The sequence below is a fragment of the Trachypithecus francoisi genome, unplaced genomic scaffold (assembly GCF_009764315.1).
Source record: "Trachypithecus francoisi isolate TF-2019V2 unplaced genomic scaffold, Tfra_2.0 Lachesis_group1, whole genome shotgun sequence".
NCBI classification, from domain to species: domain Eukaryota; kingdom Metazoa; phylum Chordata; class Mammalia; order Primates; family Cercopithecidae; genus Trachypithecus; species Trachypithecus francoisi.
Window position 1 is genome coordinate 148,513,074 of NW_022681454.1, and position 22,741 is coordinate 148,535,814.

Here is a 22,741-nt window from a genome sequence, read left to right on the forward strand (position 1 = left end):
TTCTGTGCCATCACGCCTCCATTTCCTTCTTCTCTGCCCATGCTTCCCAGTTAAAGGCTAGAGAGCCTCAGGTTCGTTCCCCAGCCACCCTGGCACATTGCACTCTCCCTGAAAGTTCTCATCAGTCCAACAGCTTCAAGTACAGATGCTGCTAAGTCCATGTTCCACTTACACTGTGCTGTGTCCCTGGATTCCCCAAACTCTCATGCCCAGACTCACTTCAGATTTTTCCACGTGCTGTTCCCCATGTCTGGAACTTTTCCCCGTTAACCTTGGCCTGTCCCTGCTCATCCTTTCCGCAGCTCTTAGCTTAGTGGCTACCTTCTTTCCCTCTCAGAGCACGCCCGTCCCTGACTGCAGCCACCAGCTTCAAGGCTGCCTGTCCTTTGATTCAGGGCCGGTGTCTGTCCCGGGAACTGTACTTCTCATGCTGGGCACAGAGCTTAGCACACAGCAGAGGCTAAGTGAACATGAGCTGAATAATGAACCGACGAGAACTCTCAACTGCAAACCTCTCCAAGATCTTATCAGCTGCAGACTCATAGATCTTGCCTACTGGTTCGCCCCGTGAGGGGAATGTCTGTCCCGCAGGCAGCTTGAAGTCAGCACTGGAAATGGAATATGGCATCTTCCCTCACCCCCGGCCTATAAAGTTTATTCCTCTTCCTTTAGCTCCTCCTGCATTGAAAAAGTCTGCCCTCTGTTTCACCTCTGCCCAAGCAAGAAATCTGGAAGTTGTGCCAGTTGAGATAATTGCTCTCAACTTGGCCTAGTGCACTTCAGCCCAGTCGCAGCCACCTTGGCTTAGGCCTGGGGCATTTCTCATCCGCATTCCTGAAAGAGGTTCCCAAATGCAATTCCTGCTTCCAGTCTGCTCTCAGACACTGAATATTTGTGTCCCACCCCAAATTCCTATATTGAAGCGTGATGGTTTTAGGGGATGGGGCCCTGGAGGAGTAACGAGGTCTAGAAGAGGTCACGAGGGTATGGTCCCCATGGTGGGAATGGGGCTCCTGTAAGAAGAGACCGGAGGGCCTTCTCTCCCTCCCCGCTTCCTGTCTCACCCCTCCACTTCTGCCTGCCATGTGAGGACATCTGTGAGCCAGGCAGAGGGCTTCACCCAGGACTGCATCACCTGGCACCCGGATCCTGGACCTTCCCCACCTCCAAAATCATGGGAAAGACATGTTGCTGAAGCCACCCAGTCTGTGGAATGCTGGTATAGTGGCCTGAGCTGAGTGAGCCACACTGCATTTCCTCAGTGTGAAACTGGCATGAGCTTGTAGTCTATGGCCACAAGAGCTGGTGATAAAGGCAGACACAGTTCTCCAGGCGGCCCTTGGTCATCTCCGCAGCTCTGTCCCTACCATTCCCACCTGCCTGCCTCAGGCCCCTGCAGTTTCTGGCATTCCTGAGCCTGCTCTGCCTGCTGGTCTCTGAGCTGCACACCGCTCTGCTTTGTCTGCATGATCTGTCCCTCCCACCGTGGGGCGACTCTCCCTAGTCTTCAGGGCATGGCTCAAACATACCCTCCCGAGGGGAACCCTGGTTGGTTCCCCAGCGTCCGTTCAGCTCCCCTTTTTGTGCATTCCCAGCACCCCGTGCGTGCCTCTGGCGTGACAGGATCACCCTGGGGTGGCTGCCTCCTCACAGATCTGTATCCTCCATGAGTTTGTAAATGTCTGTCTCGTTCATCTTCGTGCCCCCAGCCTCTGACACAGTGCGAAGGACACAGTGGACAGTCACAGATTTGAAGGAATAAACACATTTTTACATGGACTAGAGAACATATTTAGAATGTGGAATCCACAGGGGATGTTTGTGTCATGTCAGGATATCCTGAGGGAGAACAGGGGGAGCCAAAAAATGGACCTGCCCTATTTCCAGCGCTTCTGGACAGGGCTCACCACAAAGGAAGAAAGAAATCCCAGACCTCACTCACCTCTCACTGACAGCGAGGTTCTGTTGCTTTAAATAGCCCAGAAAAGTGTTGAGGACCCAACTAGTCACCTTTTTTGGCTCTGCCCTAGTTTCTTTTATCACATTTTGGAAGAACTCCAGTAGGCCGACTTCGTTCTGTTAGAAAAAAAAAGAAAATTACATAAAGCCTTCCCAAAAATGAAAGATCAGCATTCTGAAGGCAAATCGGAAACTATCACCCTTTGCCTCCTCTGAGACAGCCACTTTTTCTTTGCTAAACCCTGAGATGTCACCAGAAAATTCTGATCACTTTCAGCTAATGACAACTATTCTACTACTGTCACTGTGCATTTACATAGCATTTTCTCAAAAGGATAAACACATTTTAGAGAGCCCCGACTTTGCAGACCAGAGGGATGGTGAAACTCCACATCCTCCAAACTCACTTGCTTTCTCTGTCTGCTGTGTGTAACCTACAGTCTCCATCCCTGAGCTGTAAACTAGGCCTAAAATGTTTGGCCTGACTTTAATGCCCTTTCTCTTTCCAGGCCTGTCCTCTGCTGAAGTCCTAGTAATTGCTAGAAAAGAGGGTAACAAACAAAACAAAATCAAGAAAGAACAAACAGAATATTCTACCTGTAAAAAATCAAAAGTGGATCATATTTGTACTGATCTTCACATCATGACAAGAAGTAGACAGGAATGGTTCTGAAATGTTTTCAAAATGAGGGAGAACAGGGACACATGTCACCCACTTAGGCCACTTAACAACAGGTAGATGGGGCAGCAGCCTCCCAGCCTTCTGAGCTGAGCCAGGTACAACAGGCCCTGCCTCTCATCGTGTTCTGGGAAAATGATCAGCTGAAGACTTGTTTCATCAAGACTGTACCACTTCTCCCCCTCTGCACTGTCAGCCCCATGAGTCAGGGCCGTGCTCTCCTTTTTAAAGGAGCAGCTATAGCTAAGTCCATGTGGGCCATGGCAGATGCTCGGTGTTAGGCTGGTGCAAAAGTAATTGCAGTTTTACCATCTTTCAATGGCAAGAACCACAATTACTTTTGCACCAACCTAACATCAGCAGACGGCATTGGGATCTCCCGTGAGCATGTATGTGTGTTAGAAATCGCACACGAGCACACATTCTTATCATACCATGTTCACCTTTAAATACTGCAACTCCCACAACTACGCATATGACCAGCCCTGAGGCACCTACCACATTCTATACTACAGCTTGCTGCCAGCTCAGATAGATTTGACACAATCAAGAAATTTAGCTAAGTCCTACTATTTCAATAAGAAAAATAAAAACTGTGCTGCTCAGAAAGGGAAGGCTGAGATTTCCAAATTCAGAGGATATACATTTTAAGTAGCAGATTTCCCTTACCCGCAGAAATTCAAATCAAACTACACTTTTCTTGAAATGTTCCTTTTAAGTTCACACTGCACCTAAGGCTCCTACCCCTGCGCCTTTCAGAGACCCTTCCTTAACCAAAAGAACCTTCTGGAAAAAATGAGATACTGGGAAGAAGCAAGATATACTACCAAAAGTGCTCTGCAAGTGTAGCTATTGTAGCTGCTGGAACATACACACAGGCACAGCAGAAATTCCGTAACAAAAAACCCTACATATTCTTTGTAACAGATAAATTCTCTGGTGACAAGCCTACTGAATAATCCTGTAATCATCTCTTGAATCTCTTTTCAAGCCAGTGCTATTATTCTGCTCATGCTAAACCAGGGCAGAGGCCACCTCGGCAGCCCAAGCTTGACTACAGATAAAGGCAGAGCCAGGCAACATGAAGAGGAAGTTCTGCTTAACTTATGGAAAAGTATTCAAACTTCCACAATAGTACACAGATCACTGGGGAAGCAGAAAACTGCTATCTGGCCCAAATCAGACGGGCAGGATCCCTTTGTTCTAACCCAGACAGGCTGGCCCACTGGTAAAATGAGCTGTCAGGAGAACTCTTTGCTTTGCCAGGGAAAGAGTTTTCTAAATCCACCTAGAAATATTGCACTTAAACTCACAGACTCACAGGCTTGGCTGAGTTGCTGGGACGTGATGAATATCTATTCCTCTACCCTTGGGTGGTTTTTTTATTGGATGGATAACACAGCAAGTCAGATTTCTGTTTGTCTTTTCATGTCAGTGCTGTGATGAAGCCTCTCTGAGCTGGAACTGTACTTCACTAGGGGATACATGGTTTCAGTCCACAATTTAAAGCAGACAAGAAAATCTGTGGTGGTGATAGGGTGAGCTATAGGGAGCGGGGCTGAAGGAGGCTGAGCCGCAGCCACCCAGGGAATGATGGATCAATAAAAGCTGCACATGGGCTGCCCGCTCTGCTCTTCATAGCGGAAGCCGCTTCTCAGGGAAGAAACACACACATTGTAGTTTCCTCGTCTTCTTCATTTTTCCATGAGATTGGCAAATGCTAATAAGCCTGGCACGAATCTCAGAAGTCTCTGGTGAACATGTCAGTGCAGCCATCTGGTTTTCTCAGAAAAACAGTGAGCCGGTAATTCCCTTACATAAAAATCATATGAAGAGCAATGCAGAAAGACCACGGCAGTAGCGGGCCTTTAACGTCCTCCTCAAAAGCCACAAGCAAGCATTTGCCTCGGGATCAATCTACTACATGCGACAGAACTGCAACTTCGGCGACACAGACAGTCCAGTCCCCTGGCTGACGGCGACTCGAATTGTTCCTTCAGATGGCTAAAGCAGCAGGCATGACTGGTCCTGCCTTTTGTACAATCCCTGACAATCTCTACAGCTCTATGACTGGGAAACATCTTTTTCACATTTTAATCAAATTTCCCAAAGCACTGAATGACACCCAGAGCCACGGCCAGCTCCGCCTCTCAGACGTGAACAGGAACCCTTGAATACTAATGATTAGTCAGGTGATCAATGCTGGTGTGAGGCAAAGCAGAGGGACCTGCTCACCGCCACTGCCTGCTCAGGGAAGGAACCTTGGTCTACCCTGCACTAGGCCCTGGGAGCAACCTGCCTTGAAGCGGCCTTCTGCATCCCACCTTCAGAGATGATCAAATGCAAATGCTGGAAGACGTTCCAGCTGGAATACGATGAAGGCTGATTTCTCAACTGCATTTCTTGTTCTAAGTCACACACCCTGTGAAGCTGATGACAGGCCAGAAACGAGGTGGACTCTATTTATTTACGAGAAGGAAACCTGATAGAGCCAGCTGCCCAGTGGCAGACTCAGAGAAGAAAAAGCAGCCCAGAAGAATGCAAGTTGAGGAACAGCTGGTTATGTGACAGGGAGTGCTCCGACAGCTACAAGGGACCCCAGATGAACCATTCTGGGCTAGTCAGAGGTACTCAAGAGTATCTACTGAATATGTGCTAGACACAGAGCTCAGCACCGGGCCCTGTGGGTGGCTGCATGAGGCCGCTGCTGCTGCTGAGGACAGTGATAACCAGAGTTCCAGCAGCAGCGGTGATGGGCGCCAGGCACCATCTACACACTCTCCACATTACCTCAGTTCATCCCAACACCAACCGTCTGAGCTCAGCACTCTCAGGACTTTTACAGATGAGGACACGAGGCACTAACTTGCTTGAGGTCCCATAGCAAGAGAGCACTAGAACTAGGACCAACCTCTGCAGTTTGTGCTTTTAACCTCTGCGTGGCTCTGCCTTTGAGGAAAGAAAGGTCATGGTCTTTGCCTGCCTGGGGACTGAAACTGAGCACCTAGGAATGCCAGGCGCAATGGGAGGCAGCCAGCTCCTCTGAAGAAAGCGCTGTCCCGACTGGATGAAGAAAATGTGGCACATATACACCATGGAATACTATGCAGCCATAAAAAAGGATGAGTTTGCGTCCTTTGTAGGGACATGGATGCAGCTGGAAACCATCATTCTTAGCAAACTATCACAAGAAGAGAAAACCAAACACCGCATGTTCTCACTCATAGGTGGGAACTGAACAATGAGATCACTTGGACTCGGGAAGGGGAACATCACACACTGGGGCCTATCATGGGGAGCGGGGAGGAGGGAGGGATTGCATTGGGGAGTTATACATGATATAAATGATGAATTGATGGGTGCTGACGAGTTGATGGGTGCAGCACACCAACATGGCATAAGTATACATATGTAACAAACCTGCACGTTATGCACATGTACCCTAGAACTTAAAGTATAATTAAAAAAAAAAAAAAAAAGAAAGCGCTGTCCCACACTTCCATTATTCTATTTGAGAGCTGCCAGCTGTTCAAAGGTTCTTAACATATTAAAAATGTTGCAAGGAAATTAACTTTGAAATCAGAAGGAGAAAATGGAAGGTTTACTTTCTGCCTTTGCCAGTGTACACCTAGGCCACATGGCACTCAGCTGTGGCACGACACACACCCGTTCCCAGACCAGGAAGGAAGACAGCTGCATGCCCACCGCACAGACCATGCTGGGCTCTGGGGACGGAGGGCGGCCAGAGCTCCTCTGCCCCTCTCCTGCCCCCTGCCTTGCCTCTGCATCCCCTCTCCACGCTACTGCTGCCCCAGAAGAGGTCCTGTGAGCACACCCAGACCTGGACACTGCACAATCCTGATCAAGACAAATCCTGTTATTTCTTATATTGGTTTGGTATTAAGCATATTGTATTTTATTTATTATTGCATTCTAATTCCTCTAATAGAGTAACTCCTACCTAACTGGGCAGGTCATGCCTGTGATGGGAGCTGCTGACTACACAGAGGCTCTGCATCTGCAGATGGAACCACAGGGGTTTCCACTGGACAAGGCTCTCCCATGTCACAAGGTGTCATTTTGCAGAGGCACACACTGGAATTGCATCTGTCCCCTTTGCAGTGGGGTGCTGGGGTGAGCAGCTGCTGAGCATGTGTGCAGGCGCTGGAGGAGGCTTATCACCTGCGTATCAGACAGGCTCTGCTGTTTCATTATTCCTGTGGATTTGGTCATTCCTACAAAGTGAGAAAAACAGAACTCAAATACAACAGCTATGTAAAGAAATGGCCCTGAAAATAACACCAAATGCTAGTGCTGGGGATGGCAATGAAGCAGAGGCCCAGGACAGTGATGGCTCTCAGCCAGAAAGCAGGCGCCAGGGCAAGACTAAGGACTGGAACGCTCAGTGGGGCGGTGGCTTGGGTGGGTGATGGGAGTCGGTGCCCCTTCTGCTTTTCACAGAAACAAGAAGCCTCTGCAAAAATCCTTCCGCGAGTGCTCCTGTGAACAGAAAAATTACTCACTTAGAGAGGCCTTGTCAGTGGAGAAAACAAAAGGAAGTTCATTGGTGGTGTGAGGCTGCCACAGGAAACACGACCACCCCCTCGAGAGTGTCAGGAGAAAGCTAGAACAATGCAGGACCTCCACTGCCGCTGGCAAGAATACAGGGATCTGCAGAGGCTCTGATGTGGACCCACAAACACCACGGCTGTGTTCTCCCAAGCAACACACAACTAGTGCTCCAGGGCCCTGTTCTGGTCCCCACAATTGTTATTCCTGGGTCACTTCCCCAGCAGGGCTTAGGAGCCCCTAAAATCTGAGCAAACCTTTGGTCCCAACCATTTCCCTTGTGCTATGTTCACAGCAAAGCCGGAAAGTAGACAGATCGTGAGTTCAACTCAGGCACCAGTTCCATTCAGTGGATATTCAGACTAACGTGAAAATGATCTTACATCCTCTGAGATGCAGTAACTCCAGGGGAGATGCTGAAGGAAACCAATTTGGGAATAACAACTTCCCCCGAATAATCAAAATCCAAATTCAGGTACTACAAGCTGACAGCAGACCGGCACAGCTAAAAGGCTGTATCTGCACGAATGGGACACAGGCAGTGTGTTGTCAAGAAATCAATTCCAATTGTAGTCACATTCCAGTGCGCCGAACACCACCTCTGCCAAATCGTCCCCACGTGGAAGGAACCTGAGTTGCTCAATAGGAGCTTTCTGGCTGGAGCTTAGAAACAGCAACAGAGGCAGTGAGGATTTGCTCCCTTCCTCCAAGATCTGCCTGAAACCTGAAATAATATATATTTATCCTGAAAAGGAAATTATTCCACAGGAAATTGGGCTTTGGGGTGGGTTGAGGACAGAACCCCTGTGGGTCCCCAAGGCTGGCACTCCTCCCTGCACTGTCTCCCCGCTGGGCAGGATCCTGAGGCTCTGAGCCCAAAGCATCTTCCCCTTTGAAAGCTCCTCATCCCTTGCATCCAAAAGAAATGAACTGCTGGTTTTACAGAAGTAGAGTTAGATGATACATCTTTTTATTCAACCTTACCGGAACAAAACTTGGTTACTTTTCTAGTGTACAGTCACTGTAAAAGCACCCTTAAGCTAGCAAGCTCTGTTGGCAATTTTTATAAAATGAAGAATAAAATCAATTTTGAAAATTGCACGGAGCTGAAATATGATGCCTGACGATGTTGGCCAAATGGATTTTCCTTCAACAGTAGTTAGAAGGTGAGTTACTTTGCACCTCAGTAAGTCTGGCCAGTCTAAAACCAGTCAATATGGTTTTAGATACTATTAGCTTTAAAGTAGTATTACATATGGGATAGATAGATATTTATCACGGGAAATTATTTTACAGGCGATTCATCCAGAAAGCAAACCTGGTCATTTCTAGCTTACCAGCCATTTGACGGAAAATTCTTGAAAAACAATCCACTTAACAACCAGCTGTAGTCATATCTTTCCTGTTTCTTTGTCCCTTGGCGACACCTTAACCTTTTCCATGATGTCAGAAACAAAGGATTATGATCTTAAAAGTGGAAGAACCAGCTGGAGAGAATGAAGTTGTAAGTAAGATGACACATCCTGAGGCTGACCATAAAGACAAACATAAGCCTATGGCAGCCCAGGGTGCTGACTCGAGGGCTTGCAAGCACATCTTCCACAGTCTCACTGGGGCCATGCTGGATTTTTCTACAACCCTGCCTTTCGTGGCTCTCAAAGAACCATTTTAGCGTGTTGCTTGGTGTCAACACTCTTGTCCCTGGCGGCATATTCTTTGGAGTCTGCTTGGCTGTATTTAGGCTTTTTTAGATTCATTGAAGATGTGGCTGTGTCTGTCATCGTCGGGGTAAGTGAGTCATCACCCCTCTTTCAGCTGGGGAGGGAAACAGCTCTGGTTATCCTGCAGAGCCCTCCCAGCTCCAAAGTGTCAGAGGTCAGATGTGGAATCAAGGGTGTCTGTCCCCGAGTCAGTGTTTTAACTCAATGCCCTGTAGGGCTGCTCCGGAGAGACATGGAAAAGCTGAAGCACTGACATTGGGAACTAGCATCAGGCACTGTAGTCAGGGTGGCAGGCCCTCAAAAAAACACTCAACTTGGGATGCTCTGGCTTCCTCCACTGAAATCTCCCACAGATGAGCTTCAGATCTTCCCACCTACTGACTTCATGCACAGCCAGGGCCCTGTGAGCTCATCTCTGCTTCCTACCAAGTACCCATTATGTGTCAGGCTTGAAGGACAGGAGGTACCAGGCAAAATCAAGCCACAAACTCTGCCCTACGTGGAGACACTTTTCAGATTCTTTTTACTTTTTAAAAATTTTAAAGACAGGGTCTCTCTCTGTTGCCCAGGTTGGACTGCAGTGCACGACCACAGCTTGCTACAGCCTCAAATTCCTGGGCTCAAGCAATCCTCCCACCTCAGCCTCCCGAGTAGCTGGGACTACAGGTGTGTGCCACCATGGCCGGCTAATTAAAAAAAATTTTTTTTTGTAGGGGTCTCACTATGTTGTTGCCCAAACTGGTCTCGAAATCCTGGCCAAAAGGGATCCTCTTACCTTGACCTTCCAAAGTGCTGGGATTACAGGTGTGAGTCACTGTGCCTGGAACTTCCCAATGATTCAGACAGGACTCAAGTGCCTCCAGCAGAAAGTTTAAAAAACACAATAAATAAAGCTGCAGAGGACAGCTTATATTACTTTTCTTCTAACTTTGTTTTTCCACTTGGAAAATAGACATGATTTCTGCTTTTCATTGGCGTTGACTGATTTTCACTAAATTTAGTGGATGGCACTTTATGTTTATTTATAGGGCAGTCTGGCATCTTAAAAACCAATAGGAGTGGTAACAACTTTTAAATGAATCTATGGTCTGTGACTGTGCAGAACAAAACGCTAGTGGCATGAACGTTAACAAAAGTAAAAACTCTACTTTCTCCACTAATGAAACAAAAGTGACCACCAACAGCAATTAACTAAAAACATTATTTCTGTTTGACTAATGTACATTTTACAAGCAAGCGGGCAGCAGGGCTTAGGAATGAAGAGCCTGGGCCTTGAAGTCAGCATGATCTGAACATGGCTCCAACGCGGGCTTGGGGAAGTTACTGCACCAGGGAGGTTACATTTCCCTACCTGTAAATGGGGAGAGCAGCAGTCCCTGCCTCAGAGGGTTGCTGTAAGGATAGATTAAAAAGTGGTACAATGTGACTTGCAGAGCATGCTAGAAGCAGGCAGCCTTTTCCAGGCTGCTTAGGCAAATGGCTACAATGCTTTTGTGTTCTCTGAGTGAAGTCAAGCACAGAATTTAGGAAGAGATGCCCCATGGATACCAGCCGGGGAGGATTTTGCTAAGAAAAATGCACACGCATATAATTCTGATCATTCTATTATAATAACGACTACTGATATACTGACTCAGAGAAAAACTTGTTATGCTATTAGAATCTCTTGTTTTTCAGAATCCTAATGCCTGGATTTCAGCTTCAACATTTCTATTCTTTAATCTTTACAAATGAGGTCATGTAGAGAAAAGGAAATGCTTATATACTGCTGCTGGGAATGTAAATTAGTACAGCCTCTATGGAAAACAGTATGGAGGTTCCTTAAAGAACTACAAATAGAGCTACCATTCAATCCAGCAATCCCACTACTGGGCATCTAGCTAAAGAAAAAGAAATCATCATTTAAAAAAGATACGTGCACGCAAATGTTTATCACAGCACTAGTCACAATAGTAAAGATATGGAATCAACGTAAGTGTCCATCAACGGACGACTGGATAAAGAAGTTGTGGTATATCTACACAATGAAATATTATTCAGCTATAAAAAAGATGGAATCATGTCTTTTGCAACAACATGGATGGAACTGGAGGCCACTATTTTAAGTGAAACAACACTGAAACAGAAAATCAAATACCACATGTTCTCACTGATAAGTGGGAGCTAAATAATGTGTACCCAGGGACACAGAGTGTGGAATAACAGACACTGAAGGCTTGGAAGGGTGGAAAGGGAATAAGGGATGACAAATACTTACTGGGTACAATGTATATGATTTGGGTGATGGTTACACTGTAAGTCCAGATTTTCCACTATGCAATATATCTATGTATCAAAATTGCACATGTAGCCCCTAAATTTATATTATAATAAATTTTATAATCATAAATATTTGTTTATAATTTTATTATATAAATTTATATATAGAAAAAAGCTAACCTTGCTACTCTAGCTTATGTCAAGTTGCCTTGATATATATATAGATATATATATACGTACACACACACAAAATCAAGTTGCCTTGATTTCTCATACAGGAAATTGACTTCATACATAAATAAAAGAAATCGATTTCATATATATATATATATATATATATATGAAATCAAGGCAACTTGACATAAACTAGAGAAGCAAGGTTAGCTAAATAGGTTGAAGTTTTAGGTGGGGCAAGATACCCCATGATTCTCTGGGTTGCCAAAGCATGGTTTATATATCTGACCTTTGGAAACAGGGAGGCTGTTATCAGGAACGCTGCTTCTCCCAGGATTTTCCTGTGTGCTGTGATAACATCCCATTCACTCATCCATCTGTTCACCCAGTGAACCATGGAGTACCTACTATGTGTCAGGTATTGTGTGTGGTAGACGCTAGTATAACATTAGAGTTCTGTAAATATTAACAATAATTTGGTGCTCACTGCACAATAAAATGACAAGGTAAATTAAAGCCTGGAGTTAAATTCTGAAGTTTGTCATCATTTGTGGGTGAGGTGTGCGTGGGGGTGGGCATGTGCATAATGCCTAATTTAATAAGCAATCCAAAGACACAGAGCACAGAGTCGCAGCTCTGCAAAGCACACCTCCACCACTGCTATTTATTTAATGAATACTCCTGGGCGCTCTTTAAATTGAAAGATGGTTCATTAGATTTGTGCATCTGCCCTTCTCAGCAATCTGTTGTGTTTTTGATGAAGGCAGGAAAAAACATGAACATATCATTTTCGGGTATGTTATGAGTAACGCAGCTTCCAATGATTACAAAGTCATAAAGGGCTCAGGCTGCCTAATTTCAGGAAAACAATTTGTCTGAATCATTCTCTTCCCATTCCTATCTCATTCTAATCTCACTTAACTTGGAAATTTCAAGTACTAGCCCTTTAAAGGAGAAATACTAATCACCCAATACATTATCTGCAAGCCATAAAAATAAGCATGTTTTTAAGGTATCAAAAAAAGTCCTTTCAAAAATGGCCAAAAAATTCACCCTTTTTTTTTCCAACCAAGTTAACCACTACCTCTTGTGGGCCCTGATCCTACATTATTCATCTATCTAGTGTAATCTGTCCTAGGGGCTGGTTATTGTAGTGTGTGTGTGTGTGTGTGTGTGTGTGTGTGTGTGTGTGTGTATAAATTCTTGGAAGTCAAAAAAAAATCTTAAAAAAAATCTTTTGTTTCTGTCTCAGTACCTGCTGCACAGAAGATGCTAATAAAAGTGCTGAACGGCCGGGCGCGGTGGCTCAAGCCTGTAATCCCAGCACTTTGGGAGGCCGAGACGGGCGGATCACGAGGTCAGGAGATCGAGACCATCCTGGCGAACACAGTGAAACCCCGTCTCTACTAAAAATACAAAAAAAAAACTAGCCGGGCGAGGTGGCGGGCGCCTGTAGTCCCAGCTTCTCGGGAGGCTGAGGCAGGAGAATGGCGTGAACCCGGGAGGCGGAGCTTGCAGTGAGCTGAGATCCGGCCACTGCACTCCAGCCTGGGCGACAGAGCGAGACTCCGTCTCAACAAAAAAAAAAAAAAAAAAAAAAAAAAAAAAAAAAAAAAAAAAAGTGCTGAACTAGGTCGGGCATGGTGGCTCACACCTGTAATCCCAGCACTTTGGGAGGCAGAGGCAGGCAGATCGCTTGAGGCCAGGAGTTCAACCAGCCTGGCCAACATGGCAAAACCCCATCTCTACCAAAAATACAAAAAATTAGCCAGGAGTGGTGGCGCATGCCTGGAATCCCAGCTACTCGGGAGGCTGAGGTGGGAGGTGGCTTGAATCCGGGAGGCAGAAGATGCAGTGAGCCGAGATCATGCCACTGCACTCCAGCCTGGGCGAGAGTTGAGACCCTGTCTCAAAAAAAAAAAAAAAAAAAAAACAGCGCTGAACTAAAAACTGAAGGTAGGTTTCCCCATACAGGCCTTTACACTATTAAAATATAGACTCACTCATTTGCCAGCCCCTAGCAAACACCTATTTCAGGCCTACTAGGTTTGGGGACCATGCAGGACCCATGAATAAAGACAAGGACACAAACACAAACACAAAAATGTTCCTGCCCTCATGGAGCTTATGCTCAGTGAGGTGAGGCAGACGCTGTCCCCATTACCCCTCAGCAACGGCCGAGAGTGACAATCCTATGGAAATGCCCTCTGAAGGGGGCACAGATTCTCATACAGTGCCTTGAACAGAAACAGCTATATTCTTGAGAGGAGATTCTGAAAGTTTCTTTCACTCTCTTATGGAGGCAGCTAATGTACACACACACAAATTAATGTTATATATAGTGGATTTCTCTATGAAATCACATTTTGAGCAAAGAAACCTTGGCCATTTCTTGGTTCATCATACACTACCTCAAAGGGTAGGCTTGGGCTCCTGCTGAGTGGAGGGAGGTAACTTAAATCTTTGAGGCTGAGTAGCCTTGGTACCTTCCTCCCATCTCCTGTGTAATTTCACAATAATACACAGTAATAAAAGAGAGGGCTAGAATTCAGTGTTTACTTCAAGTAGGTTGGAAACTCAAGTGGTCAAGATGGTGGGGAAGATGTATAAGACTGAAACATAGTTTTGTTACATCAACCTAGGAAAAATACATGAATTGTAAGAGGCTTTGGGTTAAGAGGTCCCCTGTACGGAATGCTGACTGACTGAGTCATAGTCAAAGTGTGGCATTAAGCACTGCTGATGTTGTGCTCATCTGTGCTGAGTAGCAGAGAAGATGAAGCAGTCCTTGCCTTCAAGATGCTGAACAACATACACTAATAAGCACCTAAAAAACAGTGATACAATTGCCAGAGAGGTAAGAAGAAGATCAAACAGCAGCCCACAGGAGGCAGTGACCAACTCTGCTTCTCCAAGTAGCTGATTTATGGATGATGAAGAGAGAATCATTCTTTCAACATGCATCTGACTGCCTACGTTGTACTGTAAATGCTAGGATGTTATTGGAAGTGTATAAATAGATATAAATACATATATTCCAGCATCCCAATGTAGTTATGATTGGCCATCCAAAAAGCAAAAATCCAGAGTTTCCATAGATCCTGCTGCCCCAAAAGATGAGTGTGGCATATACTGATTCCCTAAGATGCAGCAACAAAACTTCCCACTTCCTAACAGACAAAACGACGACAACTGTGACAAAATGCTGCCCTCACTGATGCTGCATCACTTTAATGCTGCCATGACAAAGAAAACCACAAAGCCCCAGGCATCTCTGAAAAGGAGGGAAAATCCCTAAGCAGATCTCGACAGTGTCAAGTTCTCCACCAGCCCCATCAGACGCAGCCTCAAGCCTTAAAGGACTGATACTTTTAGTCAGAATTTTCGGCATTTCGTGTGGAATAAATGTTTTCTTCTGAAATTGGCAAAACAACTGGCTGGCTTTTGGGAATGCAACATCCTGCCAGCCCTGTCATGGCTGGATACCGCTAGACATCCAGAAACCCTACATATTGATTTTCTTTTGTCCTTCAGACACATGGGAAAAACTCATCCATAACATTTGGACAGTCTTCAAGAAGTCTCCACAGCTGCTGTGGGCAGGCGTTCATTTCTACACAGAAGAAATGACTAACACAAGATTGCGTTTCATCTTCTGGTTGTATGAGGAGCATTTACCATACACGGTAGTGAGCAAAGGTTACTACATCTTATTCTTCTCAGTAGCATCTATAGTACAACCTAAGAAACATGCCCACCCCACTTAGAGCCCATGGCAGCCTGTGTGTGGCAGGCCTCTGAAGGACACTGCCCTATCTGCTGAGCCGAGATTGTCTTGGCATCCGATGGATACCTACCAGCAAAGTGAAACTGTGTTCCAGCAGCATCCCATACTCTTGGACGAGCCTTTCTCGGGTCACTCTGGGGAGCTCCGGGAGTGTCTCCCGAATCTGGTCAACATTGATCACTTGCTGTGGGTCTGCACCTGCCGGCAGAGATGTGGCATCGTAGAGCACCAGGGGAGGCAGGTTGGGTTCTGGCATGAACCTGGGCAGACAGAGGAGAGCAGACAGGACCTGAATCTAGAGTACTTGGATTAATGAGAAAACAAAATCTACCCCGGTAACATGAATGTTTCTGTGTTTAGATGCCATGTTACTTGCAAATAATCTTCAAATGTCCTATTATGTCAATTCTGTTTCCCAGGGAAGCCTTTGCATCGGTGTCAAAACCTCCAAACCTACTCCTCTCCATGCTTATAAATAAGACGAGTGAAAGGACAACACAGGCTTGAAGCCACACTGGGATTTGTAACTGTGGGTACATAATTCATTCCACAGTTCATCAGGAATTGTGTCTACAGTTGCGTGTTGCTTCATGATGGGGATATGTTCGTAGACATGTGTCGTTAGGTGATTTTGTTATGGGACCATCACAGAGTGGACTCACATGAACCCGGATGGCACAGCCTACTACACACAGGCCATGTGGAACAGCCTACTGCTCCAAGGCTACTGAGTGTCCCAAATCCTGTAGGCAACTGTAACACAATGGCATTGGTGTATCTAAGCATGTCTGAACAAGAAAGGGAGAGTAAAAATGCCATGTGATAATCTCATGGGACTCTTGCAGCATACATGATTCACTGTTGACAGAAGCATCCATATGCATGCAGGACTATGTCTTCATAAAGACACAGGCTGGAAAAAATAGGACCGAATGAGAACAATTTGCTTATCAGAAGGAAAGGTGACTTCCCCCCATTTCAACATTTCTACTATTTTTAGCAGCATTTACATAAATAAAAAATGAAAGGAAAAAAATTTACCCTTGAGAAATAGAAGAAATGAATATATTTTGCCTAAATAAAATGTGACAGCTGGAGGAGAGGGAGGGAGGGATGAAGAGGTGGAGCACGGGGCATAGCGAGGCAGTGGAACGTCTTTCTCGGTGCGACACGATGGTGGATGCATGTCATTGTGCATATGTCAAACCCCACGCAACGTACCACACAACAGGGAACCCTAGTGTAAACCATGGACTCTAGCCAATATGGAGGTGTGAATATTGGTTTCATCATTGTAACAAATGAGCATCTTGCGTTACTGTGGGACATAACAGGAGACTTGGGGGGTAGAGTGGGGAGGGAGAGTACCTGAGAACTTTGGACTTTCCATTCAATTTTACTGTAAAGCTAAAACTGCTCTAAAAAATGAGAGGAATTAATTTTTTTAAATGTGAAAGCTGCACCATCGCATGTAATCTTATGAAACAAGATGTCCCTCCCTCTGTTCTTGTCCAGCACTAATGGTTTCTCTCTGCCCATTTTTGTCAAACGGCTTACGTAAAGAAAGCAGGGTATTCAGAAGAAGTGGTGGTTCGGAGGGAATGGATTCGTAGCACACGCTACCCATCGCCTCACTGCCAGATCTCTTCTGTGAGTTAATCTGGCTTCTGAAGGCAAGAGGAAACCCACGGAAAGTTCCTGCAGCTCATTATCATCTGAGGCATCACACTGAAGCCACGGGCGGATGGAAAGCCAGACTCCACACTTAGGGGAAGGCACACCAACAGCGCAGGGAGCGACACTCAGGAATAAAGTGGGCTCCTGGGAGAACAGACTCATCCAGGAAGTTCACGGTTAATTAAAATAATGTTGACTCTAGCAGACACACAATGGGAGTTCTTGGGGTGAGGTTCACGCGAAGGGTTTATGAGTTTCTTCTTTCCCACATAAGCATGCTAATTTTGATTCTCACTGATAACAACAGCTACACTTGCATCTTTCTGCCCTTCACAAAGGAAAGGTGGCTGATCTCACAACTTTGTTGCTTAAAACTTCAACCTGCTAAACTCAATGAGAAAAAAAATAAAAATTGCAATTTATCTTATGCCTGTTCTTAGTATCGGCTTTATTTGTGGGTCTCATATTAAGTAGTTCAACTTAATTTATCATGAAATAGCATCATGTGAGGTTCAAGGGAACCACCATCAACATATGCTATCAACATCTCTTTCTCATTTCTTCTCAAGGAGCTTCATTCAGCATAGTACTGAATCGGTTATTGAACACAAGAAAAAGAAGAGCCTAGACCCCAACCTCAACTGCCATCCTCTTAGCTCAACTATGACAACTTCGACACAAAAGTGGATGAACAAGTTCTTTCAAAAGCTGAATCGGTCAAACAAGGCACTCTGAGGCTACCAAATCAAGAAACTAGTACTTCTCTCAGTATGCATATTGAAGAGGAAGTCTAGATGTCCCATCATGTAACAACGACAAAAAGTGGTTCCTCAAAATTGTTCAGGATCATTATGTTGAGCTTTAAATGAACTTGAAATATGCCCCAGCCCCCGATATATAGCAGTATTTTGCCATAAGGAGTAACCACCTGTAGTCCTGTTTTCCTTCTTTGTCTCTCATTGACATGGTGCACCTGCAACAGTTAAATAAGAAAACATTAAACATTGCGAGCAGCACTGGCCAGCCTGTATGCGGGGAAGGGCTCCCCTACCAATAAGGGACACAGGCAAAATCAAACTCTGTGGCCTTCCATGGGAAAACCTTAAGTGAATACATTAAAAAAAAATCATAAAGAAAGCAAAATGTACAGAATAATTTTTTTTTTTTTAAAGAATGACTTCAATGTATCCAGCTTTCAGCCAGCTCAAACTCAGCTTGTGAGCTTTTTTCAGTATTCTGCTTAAAGTATACAATGCTCAAAATTTTGAATTAGAAAATTAAGGCCCAAGTTATCTAAACAAAAATAAGGCATCTCTACAACCAGGTCTTCACTCTGTTCCGCCTCTAGCTTCAGCTGGGAGAGGTCTAATAGATTAAGGAAGTAAAAATTCTTGCCACAAGGCAGGTAAGCTGGAAGCAGAGAAGAAAAGGGCCTAAAACTAAGCTCTTGGGTACAGTCTGGGTCACTTCAAGTCCCCCAGCAGCCCTAGGGTGTATTATATCCCTATAGGGTACACTACTTTTCTAATTGTACTTGAGGAAACCTAAGAGTGGAGAAGCTAAGTGCCTCCTTCACGGTCACATGGCTGGCCAGTGGCTGAGCCCAGCCCTCTCGCACCCCGCCTGGCTGTGGTCAGGACGCTCAGCAATGCGAACTCACCCCAGCTGGTGATGAAATGAGCGTGTTTCATTCAGAATTTCACCTCCATTCTCAAGTTCATCGATTTGCCTCTGAATTTCATAGTCTAGGAAAAACATACTAATTTAGCATCATATTTTGATTATACCTTTCATCTAGTCAAGCAATAATTAGAAACAACCTTTCTCAATCTTTAAGTAAAAAAAAAAAAATCAGGAAGATTGTTTATAATTATCCTTCCCTTACACGCTGTATTTCCTTCTTACTGCCATCGTAGAATATTGGTGCTGGAAAGGGCCTTAGGAAGGCAGGCTCCCTCTGTGTTGAGACAATTCAGGTTCAGAGAGATCATCACGCAACCCCATGCAGATGATGTGACTTGGCAGAAGTGGGGCTGGGCCCAATATCTAGGTCTGAGATTGCTGCCTACCAAGGGTTCTTACCCTGGGAGCCTGGGATGGGCTTCAAAGGCTCTGGTACCCCCAAAATTATACACAAAGTGTGGGTTGTGTGCATATGTGCGGGTTTTGGACAGAGGGTCCAGCATTTGCATTATCTTTTCAGAAGGACCCATGGCCCTGAATGATTAAGATCCATGGATCCATGCCTCACCATCAAATGAGGGAGGCTGTGGGAATCAAAACACAATCACAATTGCTAAGCTGCTGCTTTTTTTTTTTTTTTATTTTTTAAATTTTTTTTAGAGATGGGGGTCTCACTATGTTTTCCAGGTTAGTCTCAATCTCTTGGCCTCAAGCAATCCTCCTGCCTTGGCCTCCTGAAGTGCTGGGATTACAGGCCAGGCATGAGCCACTGAGCCCAGCCTGCTAAGCTTCTTTATGAAAATATCTTGAGCCTTCACCTTAACTCTCCCTCCCACCATGTACTACCTTCCCTTGCCCAAACCTAAACCCCTTATCCGAGCTGCTAAGAGGCAGCAACACCAACACATGTCAGTTTTTGCTGCCCATCTCTCCCCAACTCCAGTGATCTCTTTGGTTGACACAAGATGATGGCTAAATGGCCTGACACTGGGAGAGAAAGGTGGTGGAAAGAATCACAGATTTGGAGAATTGAACCCATAGTAGTAAAGCTTTGGCTCTTCCACTCTGAGTCAGACCACAGGGAGAATTCTCCCTCAGACTGGTCCTCCAAAGAGTTCTTCATAGGACAGGAGGAGGCTAGGGACAGCCAAAAAGATGCCGGGGTCTCCTTCATAACTTGTGGATGACTCTACCTAAAATCCGGCTGCTTTTTTTAGGTTACTATCACCGACTCTTAAAATAACAGGTCCCAGCCCACTACCGCCCAGCCTACTACTACCTGCATGTCCTCCATTTGTTCCAGGCTTCCCACCAACTTGGCTTATAAGGGTTTTCCCTGACTCAAACCTTTCCCGGCTTTGGGAACATGGGTTATGTCCCTTTCTGGAGGCAGAACAGAGAACAGTTCACCATCTTTAGTCTGCCTTCATATGGGAGCCTATCCCTTCCCTCTCTGCTCCCATAAGCTACCCCTTTGACCACTTTAATGCCTTTTTCCTGAAGACTGTCTTCATTGAGGCTGGTTGATTCACTTCAGGTTCAGGACAATAGGTTTAACACAAGACTAGAATCGTCTTTTCTGTACTGTTTCTAATATTTTCTTGACAAGACCAGGGCTCTATTAAACATTTTGGCTACAGCAAAACTTTGGCAACAAACTCAGTTGTCTTGGTCTCTGTGCACTCTTGAAGCGGTACACTTCAAACTCCATCCCTCCTTCTTCCTCTCTAGATAGCTTCGGTTTTAAAAAATCTTTTTAGTACTCTGAGGTCCTCCCCTTGAATTCACAGTTACCTATATCTATGGGACTGCCCAGATATTTATCTTGCTAAACTATTTTAATTATTATGCATTTATCATCAATGAAATACCCACAGTGTGTGCTCCAGAAAGACTACTCTTTGACTGCATGGGCACATAACCTAGCAGTTAAAAAGAATATAAAAAGCAGGAAAACATAATGACCATTTAGGTCAAGCCATGGTCAATCTAAAATGAACAACCATGCCCTTATAAATCTCAAGCTTATCAGAAAGAAGGTAGAAAATGGTAAAACATAGCCATGATCTTTTGTGGATCCTCTGATAAACAGGTAGAGTCTAATTTTCCCTCAAGTCTGCTTTGAATTCAATGTAATTTTCTTTTTTTTTTCTTAGAGACAGAGTCTTGCTCTGTCGCCCAGGCTAGGGTGCTGTGGCGCGATCACAGCTCACTATGACCTCAAACTCCTGGACTCAAGTGATCCTCCCTCCTCAGCCTCCTGAGTAGCTGGGACTACAGGCACATACCACCATGCCTGGCTAAATTTTTAACTTTTTGTAGAGATGGGGTTTTGCTATGTTGCCCAGGTGGTCTTGAACTCCTGGCCTCAAGCAATCCACCCACCTTGGCTTCCCAAAGTGCTGGGATTATAGGCATGAGCCACTGTGCCTGGCTTCAATCTACTTTGAATAGAATACACTGGAAGTGACACTGTGTGAGTTCTACAGCTTAGGACTCACTTCTGCCTTCATCCCCCTGAAATGCTCCCACTGCCTCATAAGAAAGCCAAGGTCAGGCAAGTGCATGAAGAAAGATTACATGGATGGAGAAGCCCAGCAGACATCGGCACCAAGGCCCTAGGGTGTGAGACAGACTACCACGGACCCTCTGCTTCAGCTGGCCTGCTGGTTTCCCACGGCCACATGAGTGAGCTGACGCAGGACCGGCAGAACGGACCAGTGAAAACGAAAGTAGTTCTTGCATAAGCCACTACGTTTCTGGGTTGTTTGTTACCCAGCAAGAGAGAAACAATAGGAAGAAGGACGCTAGGAGCGGCAGCTGGCATTCACCTATGGCTTTGGCCAGGAACCTGATGCTGTTGAGATTCTTCACTTCCGTTCGAACGCCCAAAGGCTCCCCAGGGTGATGCACGGATATATTGGCATCCACTCTCAACTGGCCCTCTGGAAGGAGAGAAAAAAACAACTCCTTAGAAATTCTTGGAGGTGACATGGTCTTTTAAAGGCAGGGAGTGTCAAAGGTAGCAGCATCTAACTCTACCTGCTGTTGAGTTACAGCAGCCTAACTTCAGAGTTAGGCTGTGAAGTACATGGCTGGTACTTCTGTTCCCTCGAGAGGGGTTACAGTCCTGAGGCACCTTCGGTGTGCGCCTGTACATGTGAGCACATACAGATGTGTGTGTATGCACATACCAAAGAGAAGTTTTAGACACGCCAGCTGGAGAGATCTAATTTTTTTGTGCTAAATAAGAAAAACAAAACTATTAAAACGGAGATGGACTCTGCAGTTTTATACTGAAGTTTTTTTCAAACTGTCAGAGCTGAGTTGGAGGAAAGGCCTCCTATAGCTGATAACCCTACACTGCTCTCCAATGGAATGTGGATTTCTAACAGTGATTCCAGGAGATTTAGAGGAGAGTCCTTGAGAATTTGCAGCTCAAAGGCAAGAACTGAAACCTGGGCTTTTCCCCTTCCTCCTTCCTCCAGGTACTGTAATAATCTCCTCCTTCCACAAACATGACTCTAAATCCTTCCTGACGATTTGCCACAGCAGAAAGGCAGCACTGTTACGAAGTCGGGAGTTTGTGGTGGGACTCAGAGAGGTGCTGACCCCATGCTGGGAGGACCTTCTTTGACCCTGGAGGCCTCTCAGAGTAGGAGCAACAAGCCCTAAAGAAACAGGCAATGTGTGGAGAGGACTAAAAGGCTCTTGAGGAAGAGAGAGAGAGAGGAAAAAAAATTCCAAGACAAATAGATGTAGGTAAGAAAGAATCACATTTGGCACCCTAGAAAGTAAAGCTCAGATTCTCTATTCCCCGTTTCATTTACAACATTTAAAAGAGAACAGAGTGAGAAGACAAAATGCTGGATTTTATTTTCCTAGTTAAGTTTTTAAATTAAAAAGTAATCTGCCAAACCTGAGTGTCTTGATGGGCTGAATAAATTCATTTCCCAAGATTCCAAAGCAAAAGCATATTAAAATAATAAAGTAGTCAAAATGAATTCCATGTCGTGAAAAGGAACTGGTTCTCTGTCATTCTCCCAGTGCTGGGCGGTGCAGCCTATACCAAGCTGGAGGTCACCGGCAGCCGGTGGCTGACACCTCACCACTCATTTTCAGAGAAAGGGAAAGGTTCGCCCAATTGCCACCCATGCTGACAGGGAAAAGATGCCTCTTAGCTCAGACATTACTCTCTCTCCAGCATTGACTTCTCAACATTTTTACAAGAAT

General features: G+C 45.3%; 1 protein-coding gene across 6 annotated transcripts in view; it reads right to left on the reverse strand.

Moving 5' to 3' along the window:
• Positions 1 to 22,741, reverse strand: part of GATB (glutamyl-tRNA amidotransferase subunit B) — an 85,480-nt gene that overhangs the window by 17,108 nt on the left and 45,631 nt on the right. For all 6 annotated transcript variants that reach the window (XM_033215486.1, XM_033215485.1, XM_033215489.1 and 3 more), the window contains 5 exons: positions 21,340 to 21,453; positions 18,486 to 18,570; positions 17,754 to 17,798; positions 15,219 to 15,408; positions 1,943 to 2,076 (listed from right to left, as the gene is read on the reverse strand). In XM_033215486.1, the coding sequence (XP_033071377.1) occupies positions 1,943 to 2,076; positions 15,219 to 15,408; positions 17,754 to 17,798; positions 18,486 to 18,570; positions 21,340 to 21,453 (568 nt within the window). The remainder of the gene's footprint in view (positions 1 to 1,942; positions 2,077 to 15,218; positions 15,409 to 17,753; positions 17,799 to 18,485; positions 18,571 to 21,339; positions 21,454 to 22,741) is intronic.